Raw genomic sequence first — 22,862 nt, forward strand, 5'->3', positions numbered from 1 at the left:
TTTGATTGGTTCAACTTTACACAATTATTTCACGCGAGAGTATGTGAGATATATTCGGAATTCTTCGCAAGTTAACCTTGGTTGACGAGAAATGGAGAAAAAACAACAACAACAAAAGTAAATAAAACGGTAATTATCCGATAATAACAAATTTAACCATATATAGTAAGAAAGGGTACCTAAATCTTTATTAATGGTTAATGCATATTCGACATCACTTAAAATTTGACCTTGCTCACTCATCATGCTCATTAACTTCTAATTTGCTTTGAAATTTGGTCAAATACATTTTTGTGAATTCAATATTCTTTTTATACCCTATAGAATATTAGATTGGTAGTATGTCTACTGCATAGCGCCTGTGTTTGAGGCTGTGATATTACGGTATTAACATTTTCTGTGATTGCAAGTAAAAACAACACACGATGGTGCTAATATTTTTAAAACTGGCTCATTAAATTCATTTTCATCTGCCAATAAATTTAATTTTGTGAATAATTTATGTATTTGGAGGAAGAAAACTATTTTATAAAATCTTCATATTTGACTATTATTTCGCATACTTGTTTTTACACAGTCTATAAACATGTTACAATCACATATACTGACATGTGTGTGTTCATATAGTTTGAATATTATAGCAAGTTAACTGTTTGAAGTTTTTCACAACTTAACTTGAAGAGTTTGATCCATCTATCATTCCAAACTTGCATATTTGGGGATACCACAGAAGCCTCCTTTTTATTTACCCAGAATGGTAGACATTAGAAATAGTTTTAAAAATGACATTTTTAATTTTATTGTTTCTTTTGAAATAATTTTTTGACAAACAGTTTTGGAAAAAGTTCACTTATTAAATAGGAGAAAAATCTCCTTTATATATGATATTTATATCTGAATATTTTCCGATAAATGTTAAGTACCTTGATATCATGGAACCCCGGGCTACCTATCAATGAAATTTTCAGTGTCAGTTCTAGTTGGGCGCCGCCATTTTCAATGTAACTCAATGATAATGATTAGGCGGGGTATTCCGATACCTTTCAGGTGTTTTGGAAGTGGTTCATGAAATAATTAATTACTCCTTTAAAACAAAAAAATGAATGATTTTTTTAACCGACATAGTTCATAGGCTTTGTCTAATTGCATATTCATATTATGTTGCTGTTATTTTGAAGTTGTGCGACAGTAAACAGGTCTTACAGTTCTATAAAACCTGTTCACTGAAGTCTCTTTAGCTACTAACAGGTATCCTACAGGTATAATTAATGCTATCTCTAAAGGATGTTATTTGGCATTTAAAAAAACGTTTGACAGAACTTTACAATAGGATGTTTTCGGTCTTTATTATCAAATTTGAAAATGTTTTGATTATAATGCATTGTTAGGAAAAATAAGTGTATAAGAATAAAGATTTTTAAAAAGTGTACATTACCTCTTTAGTCTGAAACAAATTAATATCAATACAAAAATACAAAATATCTCAAACATTCTTCTAATAAAAAATTTTTTTTTAACTAAGTTTTAACATACCTTAATTCAAATCCGCAATTAAGTCATCTATCAGACTCAGTAAAGAAAAAGAGATGTTCTTGCTGTGCTGCCTTCACATTTCAGCTACCTTTATTGCCTGTTGTTTGCAGTTTGGTCTCCCCTAATTTGCCCTATGTGGTATATTTTCATCCCTTATATACACATGAACATGCATTTTTTTTATCAGTATATTACTTAACAGTGATTATAGTAAAATTCTATATGCTTGATTAAATCAGTGGCTTCACATGCATACAAAAGAACTTGTTAATTATAATATGGCCAACTGTCAAAATTGTTTGTTTCCTGTAATGATAATAATAGTGTCACAAAATTAATAAATTAACTGCACTAATAAACAGATGCTAAGATGATTATCTCAATTATCAAGTGTGAAAATTATTTGCTCTGAGATATATTTTTTATCTCGAAATCTAGTAGATAAATAAAAATCAGATATTAAACATAAAAAATATGTAAAGTTTTAGGGGACATGTTGATTATGGGATGAGGTGACTAAGAGATGAGATCTGTAAAAACAAATGTATGAGAGGTAGAATTCAAGCAATCCAAGTTTAGACCTGTTTGGCTAAATTGTTTGGTGACCAGTTGAATCCAAAATGAACATAAAGGGAGTGAATTGAAATGTTATCTAGGCACAAGATATACAGAATTTACAAAATGTAAGAACAGGGCTTCCATTAATGGAATTTTGGGAGTTATTTACTCCCTGATTTTGGCTTGTGACTTCCAAAATTGAATGCTTTTCCTTCTTAACCTATTATTTAATGTGACTTCCAATGTCAGACATTTTGCAGTCTCTGACTTCCAGATTTTGGAACTTAATGGAAGCCTTGTAAGAAATGTTCAGTACTTGCTTATATCATTAAAAAAATAAACAGAGGTTTATGTTATGATATAATTAATCATTTGGCACCTGAATTCTTTCTAAGTTAGGGACCGTAACCTGTTTAGTTGGAAGAAACTTAAAGAAAGCTATGTGACCTTTTTTGGACTGATGTGGCTGAGAAATACTTTCATACAAAAAACGATGAAAAGAACTTGTAAACATTCAAAAACATTGATTTTCATATTTTATAAATATTTTAATATTTTCTTTTTACAGAATGTCATAAAAAGTGGAAAATCTTTATTGAGTTATAAGATGGCAGTTGCTGGACTTGGGAAGACAGGATTCCTGCTTATTCCCAGACATTTGCCAGCTGTGGCAACAGGATCTCATAGATGTTTATGTTTAACATCTATATCTGCAAGCTCAAACAAATTGAGACTCAATTATCGTGAAAATGGCATATACAAGCATAAATACATTAACGCACCAACATTTTTATACATGCTTGTTAGAAACATGTCCGTTACAAGAAAAACAAGTTACACGGATTTTGGACACAAGAGAATGCCATTCGCATGGAAGACATTTTTTTATGTCCTTTTCATGGTATCAGTTGGAGTAGCGACTTGCATAAGGAAAAAAGAGGATGTGTAAGTTCTTTCCGTTACTTTTATCACACCTTTTATCAATAATAATAATACTGAGTTAGTCAATGATCTTTTTTGTTAAATCGTATACATATACATGCACCGTGCGTTAACTGGAGTGCAGGTATTAGTTACCCGCACTCCAGAGCATGCCCATTGATTGGCTCATTTTTGCTAGAGTTTACTTATTGTGACGGCAGAGAAAGTGAAAGCGACAGAAATGTCAAATTTAGATGCTCGTTCATTGGTTACTTTTCTCCGGAGTTTCATATTGTGACAACAGGGAACGTGTTTTTATGTTTGACTATGAAACAAAAGAGAAAGAACATCAAAACACTTGGCAATCTGATTTATACTCGGGGGCTATGCCCCCTCGTATAAATCAGATAGCCTTGTGTTTCAATGCTCTTTCTATTACTTAGAAGTTTGATTTTTTTAGTTTAAAGAAATCATAACAATGGGAATAACACACCCTCCAGTATTATGCTTCCAGATAAAGAAAAAAACTTTCTAACAAATCACTTAAACAAAAGATTAATTTTGATTCTAAGAGATCCATATTGTAACTCCCTTTAACTTATATTTTATCCTTTGCACATGCAATTTATCTTTGATTAGTTATGGTCACACAGTATCTGAGTTAGAAGGTGACAAAAATGTGGAGATAGAGGAAAAAGAAAAGGAAAAGGAGAAAGAAACAGAAAAGGAAGGAAAGAAAAAGAAGAGAATTGGATTTCATGATAAAAGAGTATGTTTTAATGATTTTAGATATATTTATCTACAGTCAGTTTATACAGCATTTGTAACTCCTGTTTGACTCAAGTAAGACGTTGCTTAAAAAAAAACTGACAGAGTGTGCAAAATAATGCATTTGATCTTGAACTTAAGAATTCATTTTGATGTTTGAAAGTGATTTTTGTTTTTTAACTTATTTATAAAACTCACAAATTCAGTTGGGTTAGAGGTGAATTACCGTGAAAGAAAAGTATAATGATTCATACTTTTAAAATTGAGAAAGACACCATTGAATTTTTACTATATGTACTCTTGTCATTTTAGATGATAGAGTATGAAAACAGAATACGTGCATACTCCACCCCTGATAAGATATTTCGTTACTTTGCAACACTCAAAGTACACAGTAGTGGTGAGTGGGAAGTTTTCATGACACCTGAAGACTTTGTCAGGTCTATAACGCCTGGGATGCTTCAGCCGGAAGGTACTGATAGTTTCATTTTCTCATTTCAAAATTCTAAAATTAATAAATGTTTTGTATTGAAATGAAAATATACTATCCAGTATCAGAGCTTCCATTAGGTTTCAACATTTGGAAGCCTGAGACTGCAAATTGTCTGACTTTGGAAGTCACATTATATAGGTAAAGAAGGAAAAGCATTATATTTTGGAAGTCACAATCCAAAATCGAGAAGTAAATGACTCCCAAACTTCCACTTATGGATGCCCTGCAGTATTGAGAAAAGTGGAATGTGCTGTCAATAGACAGTTCTTGTTAAGTTAGAATGATAATTTTCAGAATTATTGCTTAACATAGTGGGATTTTTTTTTAAAGTAAGCGTAACTTTGAACCAACATGTCATTTAATATTTCAGTTGTGTAACTTTATGCAGGGGTGCTTGGCCGAGTGGTAACGGTCATTGACTTTAAACCACTTGCCTCTTACTGCTGTGGGTTCGAATCCAGAAAGGGACTTTGGATTCTTCCATGTGAGGAAGCTATCTAGCTAACTTACAGACTGTTGGTGGTTCTGCTCAATGCCCATTTGTGCTTGAAATATTGCACGGAAGGCCATCTGAGATCCAACCAGAAAACAAAAGTTACTTTAGGAAAATTTATGATAATAGATTGATTTTTCATTTTCAGGTCTTGGACTTGACCAGTTTAAGAAGTTTGACCCTCAGGTTTGTATATGTATAGATATATTATAGATATATTCTGTAATCTATTTCTGTCTCGGTTCTGGGTCTGTACGCATGTTTGTATACAAGACAGAATTGTAAAAATAGTGAAACCCATATACTCAACAGCTGGTTGTATTTAAACCTCATATGTTTAAGTCTTATGGCTCAAGTGCTTATTGTGTATCTGATATATTCACATAGATATTGTTTAAGTTACTTTTTAGTAAATGCTCAAAATTTTGGTATGGTCAGTAGATGAAATGAACAGTATTATATATATGATATTTTGCCTTCGAGACTTCATATTATTTTTTTTTGTCTGTTAAAGTGAATGTTTGTTTGAATTGTTGCTGTGTTTGTACAGTTTGTTTTGAATTGTAGGAACATTTTTAGATTTTTGATTTATTTGCTGAATCTTACATGTAATCTGTTATTAAAGATATCATATACATGCATCATGCTTTCACTTGTGATTGGTAGTTTTAAAAATAGAATATCTAAAAATAGATAATCTGAAATAACATGTGTAGTTACATGCATGATATTGACATTGAGGTTTATATATTTTTGTTAAATCGGTGGGTACCCGAGGGACGGTTATTTCAATCTGAACCGCAGACATAAGACAGATATTTTTTCTTGCATTGTCTGCCGTATTCTTTCGTATATACAATCATTTACCTTAATAAGATTTGTGTTCATAGATAGAATGCATAAAATATTTAACCATCTTTTTGTTGTCAGTAATAAATCAAGACTGGGAGAGAAATGGTTGTAACTAATATAAAATCATAAGAAACAATCTAGTTATTCTTTTGCAGTATAATAATATATTATATTAATCTGTTCCTTGCGATGAATTTCTTGTGTTTTAGAAGCTTTCACTACAAAGTAGTTTACCCATTCTTTTGTTTCGCTGCACAGATTGTTTGATTGATGAATTGATTGATTTATTAAATTTGTTGAACATGTTTTGTTTGATAGATTGATTCACGATACATTAGCTTCAGTGTAGATTGTTTTATTTGTGTGGTTTGCTTGTAAATGCTTTATACCAAAATAGTGAAACTTAAGTTAGACAGTGGTAGGTCGTAATAGTTGTTATCCTGAACTTGGCAATTGTGGGTTTTTAAGCTTATCCTTCATTACAAACAAACTTTTTCTGTTATAGCTTCACAGTGCACATCTGTTCACAATAGACTAGTCAACCTGTTGCATGTGTTTTTTCAAAGGTGTAACTGTAAAAGTTTGTTTGTACCCTCGGATTTGCTGCGAAAATCTAAAATATTTTTTATTTCGGAAAAAAGTCTATTACACTTTACTCATTTTAAATGTAAATATACCTGTAGTTTAGGGGAAGGTCTCAATTAGAAAGAGTAAAAAGGGGAGGTAATTTGCATAGATCCAGTAGAATCTATAGTAACTGAATGACAATGTGACATTGTTGTTGGTGGTATTGACTGGTTATAGTTTTCATGCTTATATGATAATTTTAAGCCTTTTTATATTAATATAACTTTTCAGGTTTCTTTCTTTCGAAAAGTATCTTAGTTTAGTAATTTCAAAATGACAACAAAATATTTGCTTATCAATTTCAAATGTCATATAAAATATTTTTATGCATACAAAAATTTTTTTGTTTTAAAGAAATTTTTTTTTTTAAAGAAGGATATAGCATTGTATCTGTTGTAAAATGTGCTCACATAAAACTAAATATTCACTTCACTTTTGCTACATAGAAGGAAAGCATTGCGGATTTGGTAAGTGGCGCTTGCATCAGTGTCTTTTTTTATCCATTTTTTCTTACAAACAAGTCTTTTGGCAGATTCTCAACCTTGACCTTCAAATTTAATGTCTAATTGTTTAATTTACCAGTCGCCAAATGACAGTATGCTCCGCCCACTTTGTCACACGACCAAAAAAAACAATACTTCAGTGTCTTTGATCTTAATTTTCAGCGTACAGATACAATTCTCGGGCGTAATTTAAGGCCATATGCCCATTAACAGAAGCCCTGACCTCTGAAAACTACATGATAACCATAGAGAAAATGTAATGATGTTTGGTTAAATGGGAATAAAAGTTTTTAGAGTAGTGAGGCCTATATTCTTTATGTTTAACTAAATATAAGAAGAAAACAAGTATTTAAGTCTAGTTGTACTTTTAAGGAGCCAGCCTAACAAAATAGCAGGAGTAAAATAAAAAAAAACCTTTGCTCTTGCATTTACTTAGATTTGCCTCTTTCTACCTTAGATCTAGCTAAGAACTGCAGGTTACTTACTGTTTGTTGACCTCATTTTAGTATATTTTTAGATATAAAAATTTGTTTATGTATTGAGATTTTACTGGCATGAACAATAGTATAAGTAATCACATTGTCCTAGCAAAAGAAGTTGATTATCAGTTTTGTTAAATTGACACATGGCGACTGGTTAATTAAGTAAAGACTGCCAATTAAATTGAGGGTCTACAGAAATGAAATGTTGTCCTGAAGGATCAATTTTTTCCTTCGCTTAATGAAGGCGGGAAAAAAAAGAAAATTAAAAGAATGAACCTTAACCAGTTATGAATGAATTTTGATTATGGACTAGATTAATATTTACATGTACTATGTACAACTGATGTCATTACCTAAGGTTATAAGCATTCAGATTTTGAGAAAAACATGCTGATTTACATTTATTGGAGTGTTAAAAGTTTCAAGTTTTCAAGTTTTTTCCTGCATAATTTTTAACCTTTTTTTGTATCATTCAGCACATATTTTGAATTTGTTATTCATTAATTTTACATCTTTTAGTTTTATAGTCATGCCAAAATTTATTCGTAAAGTAATAATTTAGCTTACAGTTATTAATCTGAAAGATTTAAAGATAAAATAATACTAAGGGGTGATTGTCCTTGATCAATAAAACTGGAAGTTCACCTTTTGACCTTTGCAAGTATCAGTATGACCTAAAATCAAACAAAACAAATATATTTATAAGAATAAATCAGCATTGTTTTACCTTGGTAACATCTTTACCTCAGTGCAGGACTAACATATCATGAGTTTTTCACTGCAGTGGTAAAGTGTTACAATCCTGAATGCTCATTACCAGTAAAACACAGTTGAAATTGAACCGAAAATACTGTTAATGTTTTAAATATAATTTGATATAATAACATATACATGCATCCATATTAGCGTACAAGTGTACTTTGATTCAATGTTGTTCAAACTTCCCAAATGCACTCTCTGTCACACACAGGCATGCTCCCATACCAAGTACAGCAGCGTTGCTGGCATTCTCCCTGGATGCTCATATGATACCTGTCTTGAATTGGCTTTTGTTATTTCAGACGCACACGCACACAGTAAAGATATCATGATAACTTACCAATAGTTTTTGATAATAATTATGATTTCCATGTAAATTGAAGACGAAGCCTTCATTGGTCTTAATGTAGTTGTTAAGAAGTGAATTCAGTATAGGTAAAGTTTGCTCTAGTGGTCTCAGTACTCTAATAAAGTTCTGATAAGAACATTACATTATCCTATGATAGGATCTGCTAAATTTCTTGCCCTTCAATCATATAGTGTTAAAATGTGTACAAATTAATTGCTTATTTATACAGGTGTACTCAGTTTTTTAAACTAATTTACTAAATGTGTTAATAAGTAGTGTCTCAATAGGATTGTATATTTGAGCCGCGTCACGACGAACCAACATAGTGTGTTTGCGACCAGCATGGATCCAGACCAGCCTGTGCATCCGCACGGTCTGATCAGGATCCATGCTGTTCGCTTACCAACCCTATTACAAGTAGAGAAACTGATAGCGAACAGCATGGATCCTGATCAGACTGCAAGGACGCGCAGGCTGGTCTGGATCCATGCTGGTCGCAAATGCACTTTGTTGGACTTGTCGTGACGCGGCACATTTACACAGTTAAATTCTCATGTTTTTGTATTGTAGTTTTTTTTTACTGCTGTGAATTGTAATCAGTAACTCTAGTCGGCAGTTTGCTGTCACAGAAAATCTGTAGTACCGTAACAAGTAAACACATGTACAATGTATATCAAACACTGAGTCATTTAGGATAATGTGCACATTTGATTAATTGGTAGAGGCATAGTGGGGGTTTTTACCCCTCAGACATTTTGCAAACATAATGTTTAACTATCATAAATACCCAAAAGGTAAAAGTTTGGATGCTTGCATAATAATGATCATGATCAATTGACAAAGCTACGGTATGAGCTTAAGATTTTACATAGGTTTGTTTTTGAAACTAAACTGGACAGATCCTGATCTTTCCACTGGCGTTCAGCACATTTGTCTTGCCAATAATGGTCAATTATCCTAAAATAATCTCCTTGTTCATCATGAACAAGGTTACTATCCAGCACCCCCGTTTACTTTGTATAATAGTATAATTTTGTTCATGATGATCAAGGGGAGATTATTTTATGATAATTTGACTATCATTGGCAAGGCAAAGTGCTGAACGCCCTCGGATCTTTCACTTGAAAATCTTAGTTTTAATTTAAAATTTGGATCCCATCTTATAAAATATCTGTCCTATTATAGATGAATAAAAGTGAATAAGTATGCTAAATTGTATGTAAAAATAATTGTATTATAATTGTTGTCTATTCTTATATTGTAGTTAGCAGATTTGTTAAATTATCTTTAATTCTTTTCAATTTTCATATGCTGTTAATAAGAAAAATGTGCAGATTTATATGGGGCATATTTGAATACCATGTTTTCTTTATGATATATCTAGATACATTATTATAGAGGAGATTATCAGTTTTTATGATCTTGTTTATTTCATTATTTTTGCATATATGATTTTTATCTATACAATTATCTCATATACTTCCTTAAAATTACAAACATGTAAAGATATATTAAATACTTTGATGTTGTTTTTATTTTTGCTAGATTAAATATTTAGCTTTTTTTATTTTGGAAGCTCCTTCATTTGTTTTCTTGTATAAAAAAGCAACAACAAAGAACAAACATGTCATTAACTTGAAACAAAATTTGATACTTTTTTTGCATGACCTTTGTGAAAAGTTGAACTCCAGTGCATTTAGAACTTTAGGTATTGCCTAAAATTACAAGATTGCATTTACTTGATGTTGGTCACAAGTTGTATATTTGTGACAGCTTCGCAAAGAGTCAGGATGCTTGTCAACTTAATTCTATCTTCTTTTTTTTTTTAATTTCCATTTTGGATTTCTAGCAATAATGAAGAAAAGGATTGACAAGATTTTTTTCTATTGCATGAAATCCTACATGTTTGTAAATGTAAAAAGAAATAAATTGAATTCATACATGTATGGCCTGGTCTAACTAAGATGTCTTTGCTAAAATTGCATGCTAGATTTCTATTGTTGTCTTTGATATATACAATTGATACAGGTTGCCAGTCATGTGTTACGATGTAATATAAAGTAGTGAATAGCTTAGATTTTAAAGAAAAGCATTGATAGTAAATTACCCATATTTTCAGCTTTTTTTTCAATACAAAATATGGATATGAAGTCATATATAGATTGATATACTGATAAGAAATCAATTTAAAAAGTTTTTCTATCATTTCAGAAGCGTCAGATGGTAGGTTTTGTTTTGGGTGGTTTGAGTTTTTCAATTTTGAATGATTTACTGACCGTTAATTTTATGCCCTCCTCCCCCATCAAACTAGATGTAGGAGGAGTTTTGCTTTGCTCATGTCTATTGGTTAAGTTGTAGACTTAATGGTACTTAATTTAGAAGTTGATTAAATAAGACCAAAAAACTAAAAGTTCAAGGTTAATGACTGTATGATTTCAGTATTTTATTTCATAATATATGCCATTTTTGGGATATCATGATTTTCAAATAAATAAGATCACTATTATAAAATTACATTGACAACCTTTATCTTGGAAATGCCTGCTACATTTTGGAAAGCAAAGTATCTTTGTACATCATAATTATTTATTTAGATTGACATAATTATGTCTGTCACAAGCTGTTCATTTTTCATGTTCATGCGGAAAATTTGGGGTTTTCATGTTAGAAAATAGGTTAGTACAGGTGCAAAATCTTAGGGAACAAGTGTTTTATGTTAAATCAGTTTGGCACTAAAATACAAATACAAATAGCCATTGTTATTAATGAAATACATGTACCTAATTTTTCCAAGTAACTACCTACTTATTACTAAATTAAAATAGGCTATCATACATACATACATGGCAAAATGAATGGCATACAAATACTGTTTATTTTATGTTTTTATTAAATAGATAGACTGCTAATAACTGTTGTTCATGATGCTTTATACAATTTAAGTTGCAGCTAATATTTCACTATTAAATTGTTGTTCAGTTATTATAACTAATAGAAAATTTTCCATTTTAATACCCTCTTACCTTGTAAAGAAATAATCTTCTGGCAGATTCAGAAGTGGCCTCAAATTTTCAAGATTGTTATGAAACAAAACTTTGTTATATGTTAAATATCATAAGCTATCAACACTAATAGCAAGATGGTTGAACTGGTTTATTGTGCAATTTGAAAGAAATCAGAGTTTGAGAAACCTACTGTATATATTTGTATTTCAAGTTTCTGCATGTTGTTTTTAAGCAATGCATACCAGAGGACACAGTGACCCCTTCTCACTCAATGTTGTTTGCTTGACATTTTCACTCATAAGATCCCTTTTTGAGGAATATTTTATTTTATTTTTAGCTCAACTATTTTAATTAAAAGTGGGACTTTCATCCTCAGCCCTACATTTGGCTTGATGTAACATTTGTATAAAGTTTTGCTTGAAACATATTTTCTTGTTTATCATGTTCGGCTCTTTGGAGTCATAATTTTTGGTTACCGAAATAGACCTATAACTCTAACATGGGATTTTTATGCATTATTTCCCTTTATGACATGGCTCACTATGAAATTCTGAGAATAGTTCAGCAAGCTTATAGTCCTGTGACAGTTCCTGTTTTATGGTATTTTGTACAAAGATGTAAAAGTTTTCATTTAAGTTATTGCTATTTCAAAATAAATTTCATATAGAACATTAAATTTGAGTTTAATATTACGAAAATCCCAAATTTTGTTTCTGATGTGTACCGCCTCTGTGGTCGAGGGGTTCGAGTCGATGACTTCTAATCCAGTTACCTCTGTGGCGTGGGTTCGATCCCCGGAAAATGCTTTGGCAGTTTAGCGCTGAGGAAGGTAGTCTAGTACTGGTGTAACTCTCCAGGAACGATGGTTAGGAAACTACCCGCCTATATCACTGAAATACTGTTGGGAAAAGGCGTAAAAATTTAAAAAGTTTTTCTATCATTTCAGAAGCGTCAGATGGTAGGTTTTGTTTTGGGTGGTTTGAGTTTTCCAATTTTGAATGATTTACTGACCATTAATTTTATGCCCTTCTCCCCCATCAAACTAGATGTAGGAGGAATTTTGCTTTGCTCATGTCTATTGGTTAAGTTGTAGACTTAACGGTACTTATTTGTAAGGTGATTAAACAAGACCAAAAAACTAAAAGTTCAAGGTTAATGACTGTATGATTTCAGTATTTTATTTCATAATATATGCCATTTTTGGGATATCATGATTTTCAAATAAATAAGATCACTATAAATTACATTGACAACTTTTATCTTGGAAATGCCTGCTACATTATTGGAAAGCAAAGTATCTTTGTACATCATAATTATTTATTTAGATTGACATAATTATGTCTGTCACAAGCTGTTCATTCTTCATGTTCATTCGGAAAATTTGGGGTTTTCATGTTAGAAAATAGGTTAGTTCAGGTGCAAAATCTTAGGGAACAAGACTAGTGTTTCATGTTAAATCAGTATGGCACTGAAACATACAAATACAAATTGCCATTGTCATTAATGAAATACATGTACTTAATTTTTTCAAGTAATTACCTACTTATTACTTAATTAAAATAGCCTATCATACATACATACATGGCAAAGTGAATGGCATACAAATACTGTTTATTTTATGTTTTTATTAAATAGATAGACTGCTAATAACTGTTGTTCATGATGCTTTATACAATTTAAGTTGCTGCTATAATTTTCACTATAAAATTGTTGTTCAGTTATTATAACTAATAGAAAATTTTCCATTTTACCCTCTTACCTTGTAAAGAAATAATCTTCTGGCAGATTCAGAAACTAATATTGAATGTGGCCTCAAATTTCCAAGATTTGTTATGAAATATAACTTTGTAATATGTTAAATTTCTCAAGCAATCAACACTAATAGCAAGATGGTTGAACTGGTTTAATGTGCAATTTGAAAGAAATCAGAGTTTGAAAAACATACCGTATATATTTGTATTTCAAGTTTCTGCATGCTGTTTTGATGTTTTTAAGCAATGCATACCAGAGGACATACTGACCACTTCTCACTCAATGTTGTTTGCTTGACATTTTCACTCATTAGATCCCTTTTTGAGGAATATTTTATTTTATTTTTAGCTCAATTATTTTAACTAAAAGTGGGACTTTCATCTTCAGCCATACATTCGGGTTGATGTAACATTTGTATAAAGTTTTGCTTGAAACATATTTTCTTGTTTATCATGTTCGACTCTTTGGAGTCATAAATTTAGGTTACTGAAATAGACCTATAACTCTAACATGGGATTTTTATGCATTATTTCCCTATATGACATTGCTCACTATGAAATTCTGAGAATAGTTCAGCAAGCTTATAGTCCCCTGACAGTTCCTGTTTTAAGATATTTTGTACAAAGATGTAAAAGTTTTCATTTAAGCTATTGCTATTTCAAAATAAATTTCATATAGAACATTAAATTTGAGTTATTACGAAAATCCCAAATTTTGTTTCTGATGTGTACCGCCTCCGTGGTCGAGGGGTTAGAGTCGATGACTTCTAATCCAGTTACCTCTGTGGCGTGGGTTCGATCCCCGGGAAATGCTTTGGCAGTTTAGCGCTAAGGAAGGTAGTCTAGTACTGGTGTAACTCTCCAGGAACGATGGTTAGGAAACTACCCGCCTATATCACTGAAATACTGTTGGGAAAAGGCGTAAAAATTTAAAAAGTTTTTCTATCATTTCAGAAGCGTCAGATGGTAGGTTTCGTTTTGGGTGGTTTGAGTTTTTCAATTTTGAATGATTTACTGACCATTAATTTTATGCCCTCCTCCCCCATCAAACTAGATGTAGGAGGAATTTTGCTTTGCTCATGTCTATTGGTTAAGTTGTAGACTTAACGGTACTTATTTGTAAGTTGATTAAACAAGACCAAAAAACTAAAAGTTCAAGGTTAATGACTGTATGATTTCAGTATTTTATTTCATAATATATGCCATTTTTGGGATATCATGATTTTCAAATAAATAAGATCACTATAAATTACATTGACAACCTTTATCTTGGAAATGCCTGCCACATTTTGGAAAGCAAAGTATCTCTGTACATCATAATTATTTATTTAGATTGACACGTCTGTCACAAGCTGTTCATTCTTGATGTTCATGTGGAAAATTTGGGGTTTTCATGTTAGAAAATAGGTTAGTACAGGTGCAAAATCTTAGGGAACAAGTGTTTCATGTTAAATCAGTTTGGCACTGAAACATACAAATACAAGTAGGCATTGTCATTAATGAAGTACTAAATTTTTCCGAGTAATTACCTACTTATTACTGAATTAAAATAGACTATCATACATACATACATAGCAAAGTGAATGGCATACAAATACTGTTTATTTTATGTTTTTATTAAATAGATAGACTGCTAATAACTGTTGTTCATGATGCTTTATACAATTTAAGTTGCAGCTAATATTTCACTATAAAATTGTTGTTCAGTAATTATTACTAATTCCATTTTACCCTCTTACCTTGTAAAGAAATAATCTTCTGGCAGATTCAGAAACTAATATTAAATGTGGCCTCAAATTTTCAAGATTTGTTATGAAATATAACTTTGTTATATGTTAAATATCATAAGCTATCAACACTAATAGCAAGATGGTTGAACTGGTTTAATGTGCAATTTGAAAGAAATCATAGTTTTAAAAACATATATATTTTTATTTTAAGTTTCTGCATGCTGTTTTGATATTTTCAAGCAATGCATACCTAAGGACACTGACCCCTTCTTACTCAATGTTGTTTGCTATACATTTTCACTCATAAGATCCTTTTTTTTTTGAGGAATATTTTGTTGAATTTTTAGCACAACTATTTTAATTAAAAGTGAGGCTTTCATCCTCAGCCCTACATTCAGGTTGATGTAACATTTGTATAACGTTTTGCTGGCAGCTTATTTTCTTGTTAAACATTTAAGGTATTCAGCTCAACAAGACCAGTAACTCTAGCATGGAATTTTTATGCATTATTTCCCTTTATGATACTGCTCACTTTGAAATTATGAGAATAGTTGAGCAAGCTGTCCTGTGACAATTCCTGTTTTAAGATATTTTGCTATTTCAAAATATATTGCATATAGAACATTAAATTTCAGTTACCGGGTAATAGAAAAATCGCAAATTTTGTTTCAGATGTAGAAAAAAAAATTAGTAATATGAAAGAACTATTGCTATCACAAATACTATTACAATGATAATCTTTACACCAACTTATTATGTTGTCACAATTTTCCTACCTTTTGCCAATTGCTTTAATGTTGTTATTTTGTTGAACAATTTTGTAGAATGTTGTTGCTAATCTCTTCAGATTCCCAAGTCAATATAACTAATTAGAAATCAGTAATCTTAAAAAAATGATTGCTAGTGTTATAAAATGATGAAATACTTAATTCACAAATTAGAATTGTTATCTGTTCTTTTTTTCCTGTTATTGTGAAAGTATACATTTATTTGGAAGCAATTTAGTACGGTAAATATTATGTCATGCATTAGCATCAAATGTAACAAATTTTAATTCTATATGCAATGTTAATTTACTACTTGTCTTTGTACAGTTGTGCTACAGTTGAATGTTAAGAGAATTATTCATGTGCATCCTTTAATGAGCCTGAATATGAATAAGATAATCTGACAATGAATTTTCAGTTGAAATTGTTAAATGCAATTGGAACAAAAAAGACACTGTGTTGCGTAACACAACTTTAGTGAAAAATTGACATATTCTTAAGTTATTAAACCTAACAATGCTCAACATTTTTCAATCTGGACAATACGGGTACCATTAATAACTTTTAGGGAAAATTTTTAAATAATCATGAATTACCATATTAGAGAACAGTGCAGACTATGATCAGATGGCATAGATGTACTGGCTGATCTTGGTCTGCACTGGTCGCATACCTAGAATAAATCTGCTGACGACAGCAGGCTTATGGTACATTTATCATATTTATAATCATCATAATAATTATTTTAAGCTTCCATATCACTAAGATCAAAATGAAAATCATTGTCATATTAACGCTTATTAAATTTATATGAAGTTTCATGTTTTAATTTGTAAAATGTTTTAATAGGTGAAATGCTATAACTAATCTGGAATGATTCTTGATTGTACTTTAGTTTGAGAAGATAGAACTTGATATAGAGCCGGACAGTATCTTCAACAAACTTGGCGAGTGTGGACTCATTGGTTTCTCCGACTATGTCTTCTTACTGACTGTCCTGTCAAGTAAGTTCTACATCTTTTTATTTTGGGAGAGGACTCACTTTTTATGTATAACTTAATAACAAGCGACACAATTGTTTACTTTAAGGATGTTATTTTAAATATGATAAATATCTAGACAGCCAGAAAGACTTAAATATTTGTATTTAAATGTGCAATTAGAAAAGAAAAGGATAAAATTATCATATAATACATCATAAAATGTTTGTATAATTTACTTCATTCATCAGAATACAAATTAACTTAACTTTAAGCTATGGTAATTAGTGTTTTAATGGCAAAACTTAATAATCAGTTTTGGAACTTCTTTGTTTAAGTGGGACAAATGTAAGAATACTATTTTTATAAACAGGTTTATAAGTATAAAGATTACTTTTTGCAAAAGTTGATCATAAGATGTCATAATCACCTTAAATTTCATTGGTAGTTAACCCATTACTGCACTTATAGCCTTATGAAATATTTGAACGAAAAGAGTTAAAATCTTTATGAAGTTAATGACAAATATAACTGTTGTATTGATGTATATGATTAACCACTTTGTACTTGATTTTAGTAGCAAGTAGATTTCTTTTATGTGTGAATGATTTTCTTGTCTCTTGTAATTCTTATATAGAATGGCTGTGTACATGTCTTATGATATTGTTTGTTTGTAATATGCTATATGTACATAGATGAGACACAAATAAACAAATATATATATATATGATTTTATATTCTTCAGCTCCTCCTAGGAACTTTGAAATAGCTTTTCGTATGTTTGATATCAACGGTGATGGAGAAGTGGATCATGCCGAGTTTGCCAGGGTGAGTTTAAACCTGTCACCTATACAAGCTGTGAAACTGTAATCTGAATGATTCAATAATGTAGTACAATAATTCAATTGATATTGACATGAACTATACAGGAAATATAAGATGTTAACACTTATTATAATTGATAGACAAGCTTGGTAATAGTATTTGATATGTAATAGTTATATGCAAGTACTGATCAAGTTCCAAACCAGACGGACACCAAGATGTGTTAATGATATAATTTTAGTTATTTGTTTATTCAAAGACCATAATATTGGCAGCAAAAATATTTTATGCATGCTTAAAGGCACATAATGCCTCAGAAATTAATAAATGTTTTCGTTCTGTAAAAAGGTGCACTTGAGTTTGATAATGTTTCAATAATGGTTAAATAACATTTTAGATGCTTCTTACCTGAAGAAAGTAGCACAATGTAAAGTTGTATTTTGACATTCATGCAAAATACTAAATCACTATATTTTACTAATTGCCAATAAGTAACAGAACCAAAATTGATTCAGGTAAATAGCTCATTAAATATTTTTTGGGGGAAATTACATCAGGGCACCAAAAGGAAAAAGCTTTTGAGAAATAGAAAATAAAAGCATTTTGGTACATAATGCCTTTAAAACCTACTGGAAATGTTTAAAGATTCATGTGATGGATATTTTCTTTTACCAGATAAGCGATATCCTGCGTAACCAGACAAGCATTGGAAAGCGTCATAGAGATCACGCTGTGACAGGAAATGTCGTTAAAGACATCGGTTCAGCACTGACAACCTACTTCTTTGGAGCAGAGGGTAACAAAAAACTGACTGTGCAAGAGTTTATACAGTTTCAAAAAGAACTGCAAAATGAAGTGTTGAGGCTAGAGGTATGATCAAATTATCAATATGTTATATTTGGTGAACTTCTTATTAAGTCCCTAATAAAACACTGTATGTGATAATATATGTGTAATTTATGTTTACACTCGAGAAGCGTTTGATAAATGGTCATGTTTTGAAATCATTTCGCACAATCCTACTTACTGATTGTAGATAAAATTATAGCTTGGTCAATAAATTGAACATTAATTAATTAAACATGTCTTTTCCATGTAGTTCAATCGTTATGAGCCCGAGGATGGAAAGATCTCTGAACGAGATTTTGCAAAAATGTTGCTCACTTATGCTGGTTTCCCGGACAAGAAGAAGTCACTAATGATTCGTAGGGTAAAGAAAGCATATAAGGAGGAAGAGAATGCATTGGTATGGTTTTGTTACTTAGCAACTTCACTGAACGTTTTTATGCTCCCCGAAAAATTTCGGGGGAGCATATAGTTGGCGCCTTGTCCGTCTGTCCATCCGTCCGTCTGTCAGTCTGTCCGCACTCACAGGACAGTAATTATGTGGCTAGAGGGACAATAGGTAACTGTTCTTTCTCTTTGATGTCATTCATTCCGTAATGCTTTTATGTGGCTATTTGCTTTTGTGTGGCTAAAAAGAACAATAGAGAGAACAATAGAGTAGCCACATAATTACTGTCCTGTGAGAACTTCCGTCTGTCCGTCCGTTGTCTTGTCCGGAGCATAACTTGAAAACCCTTGGAGATAATTTGTTTAAACTTCATACAGTGGTAGAGGGCATTGAGGGGGAGTGCAGTGTCAAAGAACCATAACTCTATTTTGCCCGGTTTTTGAATTATCTCCCCTTATAGAAAAATCTTGTCCAGGACATAACTCTAAAACTATAAGAGATATCAATATGAAACTTTGTAGGTGAATAGATCTCAATGGGTAGATGTGCAGTGCATAAGAACAATAACTCTTTTAGTCCTTATTTTGGAGTTATTGCCCTTTGTTAATTTTAACACTTTGAACTTTGTCCGGAACATAACTCTAAAACTATAAGAGATATCAAGATGAAACATTGTACTCAGATAGATCTCATTGAGTAGAAGTGCAGTGCAAAAAGAACCATAACTCTGTTAAGCCTCATTTTTTAATTATCTCCCCTTTTAGAAAAATCTTGTCCAGGACATAGCTGTAAAACTATAAGAGATATCAACATGAAACTTTGTAGGTAGATATATCTCAATGGGTAGATGTGCAGTGCACAAGAATCATAACTCTGCCTTTCCTAATTCTGGAGTTATTGCCCTTTGTTTATTTTTTTTGCTTTTTGAAGTTGTCCGGGAAATAACTCAGAAACCAATAGAGATTTCAACAAGAAACTTTGTAGGTTGATAGATCACATTGATTAGAAGTGCAGTGCAAAGAACAGTAACTCTGCCTTGCCTAATTTTGGAATTATTGCACTTTGAACTTTTTCCAGGGACATAACTCTGAAACTACAAGAGGTGTTCTTTCTTGTGTCCAAAACCTATTCGGGGAGCATCACCCGGCTCAAACCGGGCTCTTGTTTTAATTGGTTGTTGTGATTTAGATTTAAGTAAATCACACTGGAATTGTTAAGATCGTGTAGTAATGTTCAAGATTTACATGTAAAGAATGGCATCTGATGTCTTATATACTGTATATCCAGCCTGAAATAGTTAATTGGCACCTGGATTAAATCACAGGTCTGTCATATCTTCATCACAAAGGTTTCATTTCCATTGAGGGATTTACACTGCACGATTGAGTTCTAGTAATTTTAAAGTTTTTAATTACTCTTTCGTTTTTTGTTTTTTTTTGCCTTCTTTTTTTTCTTTCCTTGTGAATATGTGTGTGAAGTCTTGTGCATTCCCTTTTTTCAACTGTGTCTGTATATTTACTAAATTTTTAACAGTACATGTACTAATAAGACATTTTCATATGTTTTGAATGGAAATCAAACTTCTTATGTTTCGGAATGTTTAAATCAGATTAATGTTATAAATCAAGCATTTTCTGTACATTTTTAAATTTTCAGGGCATATCTTTTGAAGAGTATGAGAATTTTTGGAAGTTTCTTCAGAATATTACTGATGTTGACACAGCACTGAGTTTCTACCACTTGGCAGGCGTGTCTATAGATCAAGGTATGTCATTTTTTATTCTTCTTATGGATTCTATGCTCTCCGTTGATCAGGTGATAAGTTGTTGTTGTTGTTATTGTGACTGTCCTGTCTGCTTTCACTTTGGCTGCAAGATCTTTAATCTAAAAACTCAGTAAATTTTTCCATAATTGTCAGTATATAATTTGTTGCCTTTGTCTTAATCTTTTTAGAGAGAAGTTGTTGCATTTTAGTAGTTGTGATGTTTAACTGTTAACCCGAAAATTTGAGCATATTTTATTTAATTTACTAAAGTATATTTCCTGTCAATATTTGAAATATTTATTACAAATGCCATTTCCTGTGTTTCATATCAGAAACATTGAAGCATGTGGCAAAGACAGTGGTACAAGTGGACCTATCTGACCATGTTGTAAAGGTGGTGTTTACCCTGTTTGATGAAAATGGTATGTAGTTATTTTTAGCTCAAGTTTTTCGAAGATTAGCAGGCTATCCTAGTCCCCATAGTATTGATATTGTCATGACAATTGGACAAAATTTTGTGTTCAACTACATCTACCACTGATGCCCATGTCATAACTTAAGTTGACGAAATTCATGATAAGTTGACTTAAAGTTATTAGTTTAAACATATTATTTTACGTTTGATTGCAAAAACAAGTTCTTGCAACTTATATTAATCACTTTCGAGTCTGCTTCCTGGAACTAACCAGTACTGGGGTCATGAGGAATCAAGATCATGACCCAAGAAGGGCTCATACCCCAATTGAGATTGGGTTGAGAGGTAGACACCTTAACCACTAGGCCCCAGAGGGATTTGAACACGAAGTGAGGGGAAAGTTGTTCAAAGTCAGTTACCTTAAGCATTCACCCACAGAGGACTCCTTACTTTAAGTTTTAAGAATAATAACAGAAACATGAATTAATTAATGAACATGATTTATTTTAAATCCAGACATTTATATTTTTCAATATTGATTTTCTCATTACAGAGGATGGTCAGCTAAGTAACCGAGAATTTGTATCTGTGATGAAAAGAAGACTCATGCGTGGCCTTGAGAAACCAAAGGATACTGGCTTCACAAAACTTATCAATTCTGTCTGGACATGTACTAAATCACAAACTAGATCTTTCTTTGAATAGCTGGTGTTTATTTTTTTATCATTAGAATTTAATATTAAATGAGAAAGATAGAAGCATGTAATATATGCTCCATACTTTATTTAAGAAAAGCTTCTGAAGGTGATGTAAGAATGTAGTGAACACCTTGATGATAGTTCTAGACTTACTAAAATGTATCACACAAGACCATTATACACACATTAGACCCCATTATACACCACCTTGGAATACAGACTATCCTGTAAATAAAGACCACTCTTTAATAAACCTTCTTTGGAAAAAATACAACTGAGTTCACCTTTGTGTATAGAGGCTGTGTATGGATTCTGTTTTGAAATTTAGGAAAACAGTTAAATTTCAAAATTTATCAATATAATATTTCTTACCTTTTGATAGCACAATGTTTAATTTTGATAGTTGCTGAAAAAGCTAAGTTTATCATGCTGGCAATTTATCAACAAAAAATCAATATGTACATATCGCATTTTCTTGTACAGGCAGCTGGCAGTGGTATTTTATTTGCCTTTTGCCAATAGTATAACATTCTGGCTAGTCAACTGTACATTTGTACAACCTGTTATCCCTTTTATAGGCATTAGACAGTTCCAAACTACAGGCAGAGCAAGTGAACTGCTTGAATTAAAAGAAAGATGTTAAATTCATCAGTTGTTACCATTATGAAAAATGACGATCATCATTTTGACAAAATTTATTATGTCTTGTTACGTGAATTTTCTAAATGAAAACACAAGGTGTACGCTTCTTTAATGAAGTGCTGATATATTGGCAATATATATTTATCACATGTTTACAGAAGATTTAATGGTAACGAGATTTAACAATAGCATGTATAATTATATATATATTATATTTTAACATATCCTATGTATATTTTTTTCTTTTCCTAGAGACATGTTAGAATATACATGTAGTTTTGTTTGCATTAAATTGATTCCATATTTTGTACTTTATTATCAGTTCCGGTCAAAGGTCATCCAAGTTCAAGGTGATTTGAAGATTATATGAACTTTACTTAGTTGAAAATATTTAATTTATTTTGATGTCGTTATATTTAGTTATTTAGTTATATACTTATAAACCTATGAACTTTTTCCAGTAAAACCTAAAACATGTTCTTGAGTTTGTTTTTTTTTTTTTTAGCTCACCTGTCACAAAGTGACATGGTGAGCTTTTGTGATCACTTTTCATCCGGCGGCCGGCAGTCGTCCGTCCCTCGTCTGTAAACTTTTACTTTAAACAACATCTCCTCATAAACCGCTAAGCCAATTTTATCCAAACTTCACAGGAATGGTCCTTTGGTGGTCACCTTTAAAAATTGTTCAAAGAATTTAATTCCATGCAAAACTA

The 22,862-nt window shown here is 31.4% G+C and overlaps 1 protein-coding gene across 5 annotated transcripts; it reads left to right on the plus strand.

Moving 5' to 3' along the window:
* The first annotated feature begins 5 nt into the window (after positions 1-5).
* LOC132715953 (calcium uptake protein 1, mitochondrial-like) lies at positions 6-21,594 on the plus strand. Of its 5 annotated transcripts, XM_060699101.1 has the most exons (13): positions 6-129; positions 2,660-3,036; positions 3,652-3,781; positions 4,093-4,252; positions 4,915-4,952; positions 6,692-6,712; positions 16,487-16,595; positions 17,317-17,399; positions 18,072-18,266; positions 18,496-18,642; positions 20,287-20,395; positions 20,728-20,817; positions 21,364-21,594. In XM_060699101.1, the coding sequence occupies exons 2-13, from the start codon at positions 2,699-2,701 to the stop codon at positions 21,513-21,515; spliced, it is 1,572 nt and encodes a 523-aa protein (XP_060555084.1). In that variant the 5' UTR covers positions 6-129; positions 2,660-2,698; the 3' UTR covers positions 21,516-21,594. The 5 variants fall into 5 exon arrangements, with proteins under 5 accessions (XP_060555084.1, XP_060555060.1, XP_060555068.1 ...); XM_060699077.1 differs by lacking the exons at positions 6,692-6,712; positions 21,364-21,594 and adding an exon at positions 10,550-10,561 and having other exon boundaries at positions 8-129; positions 20,728-20,884; XM_060699085.1 differs by lacking the exons at positions 6,692-6,712; positions 21,364-21,594 and adding an exon at positions 14,049-14,060 and having other exon boundaries at positions 8-129; positions 20,728-20,884.
* The last annotated feature ends 1,268 nt before the right edge of the window (positions 21,595-22,862 follow it).

This window comes from Ruditapes philippinarum, unplaced genomic scaffold (assembly GCF_026571515.1).
Source record: "Ruditapes philippinarum isolate M1 unplaced genomic scaffold, ASM2657151v2 ctg1806_1_1_1_1, whole genome shotgun sequence".
NCBI lineage: Eukaryota > Metazoa > Mollusca > Bivalvia > Venerida > Veneridae > Ruditapes > Ruditapes philippinarum.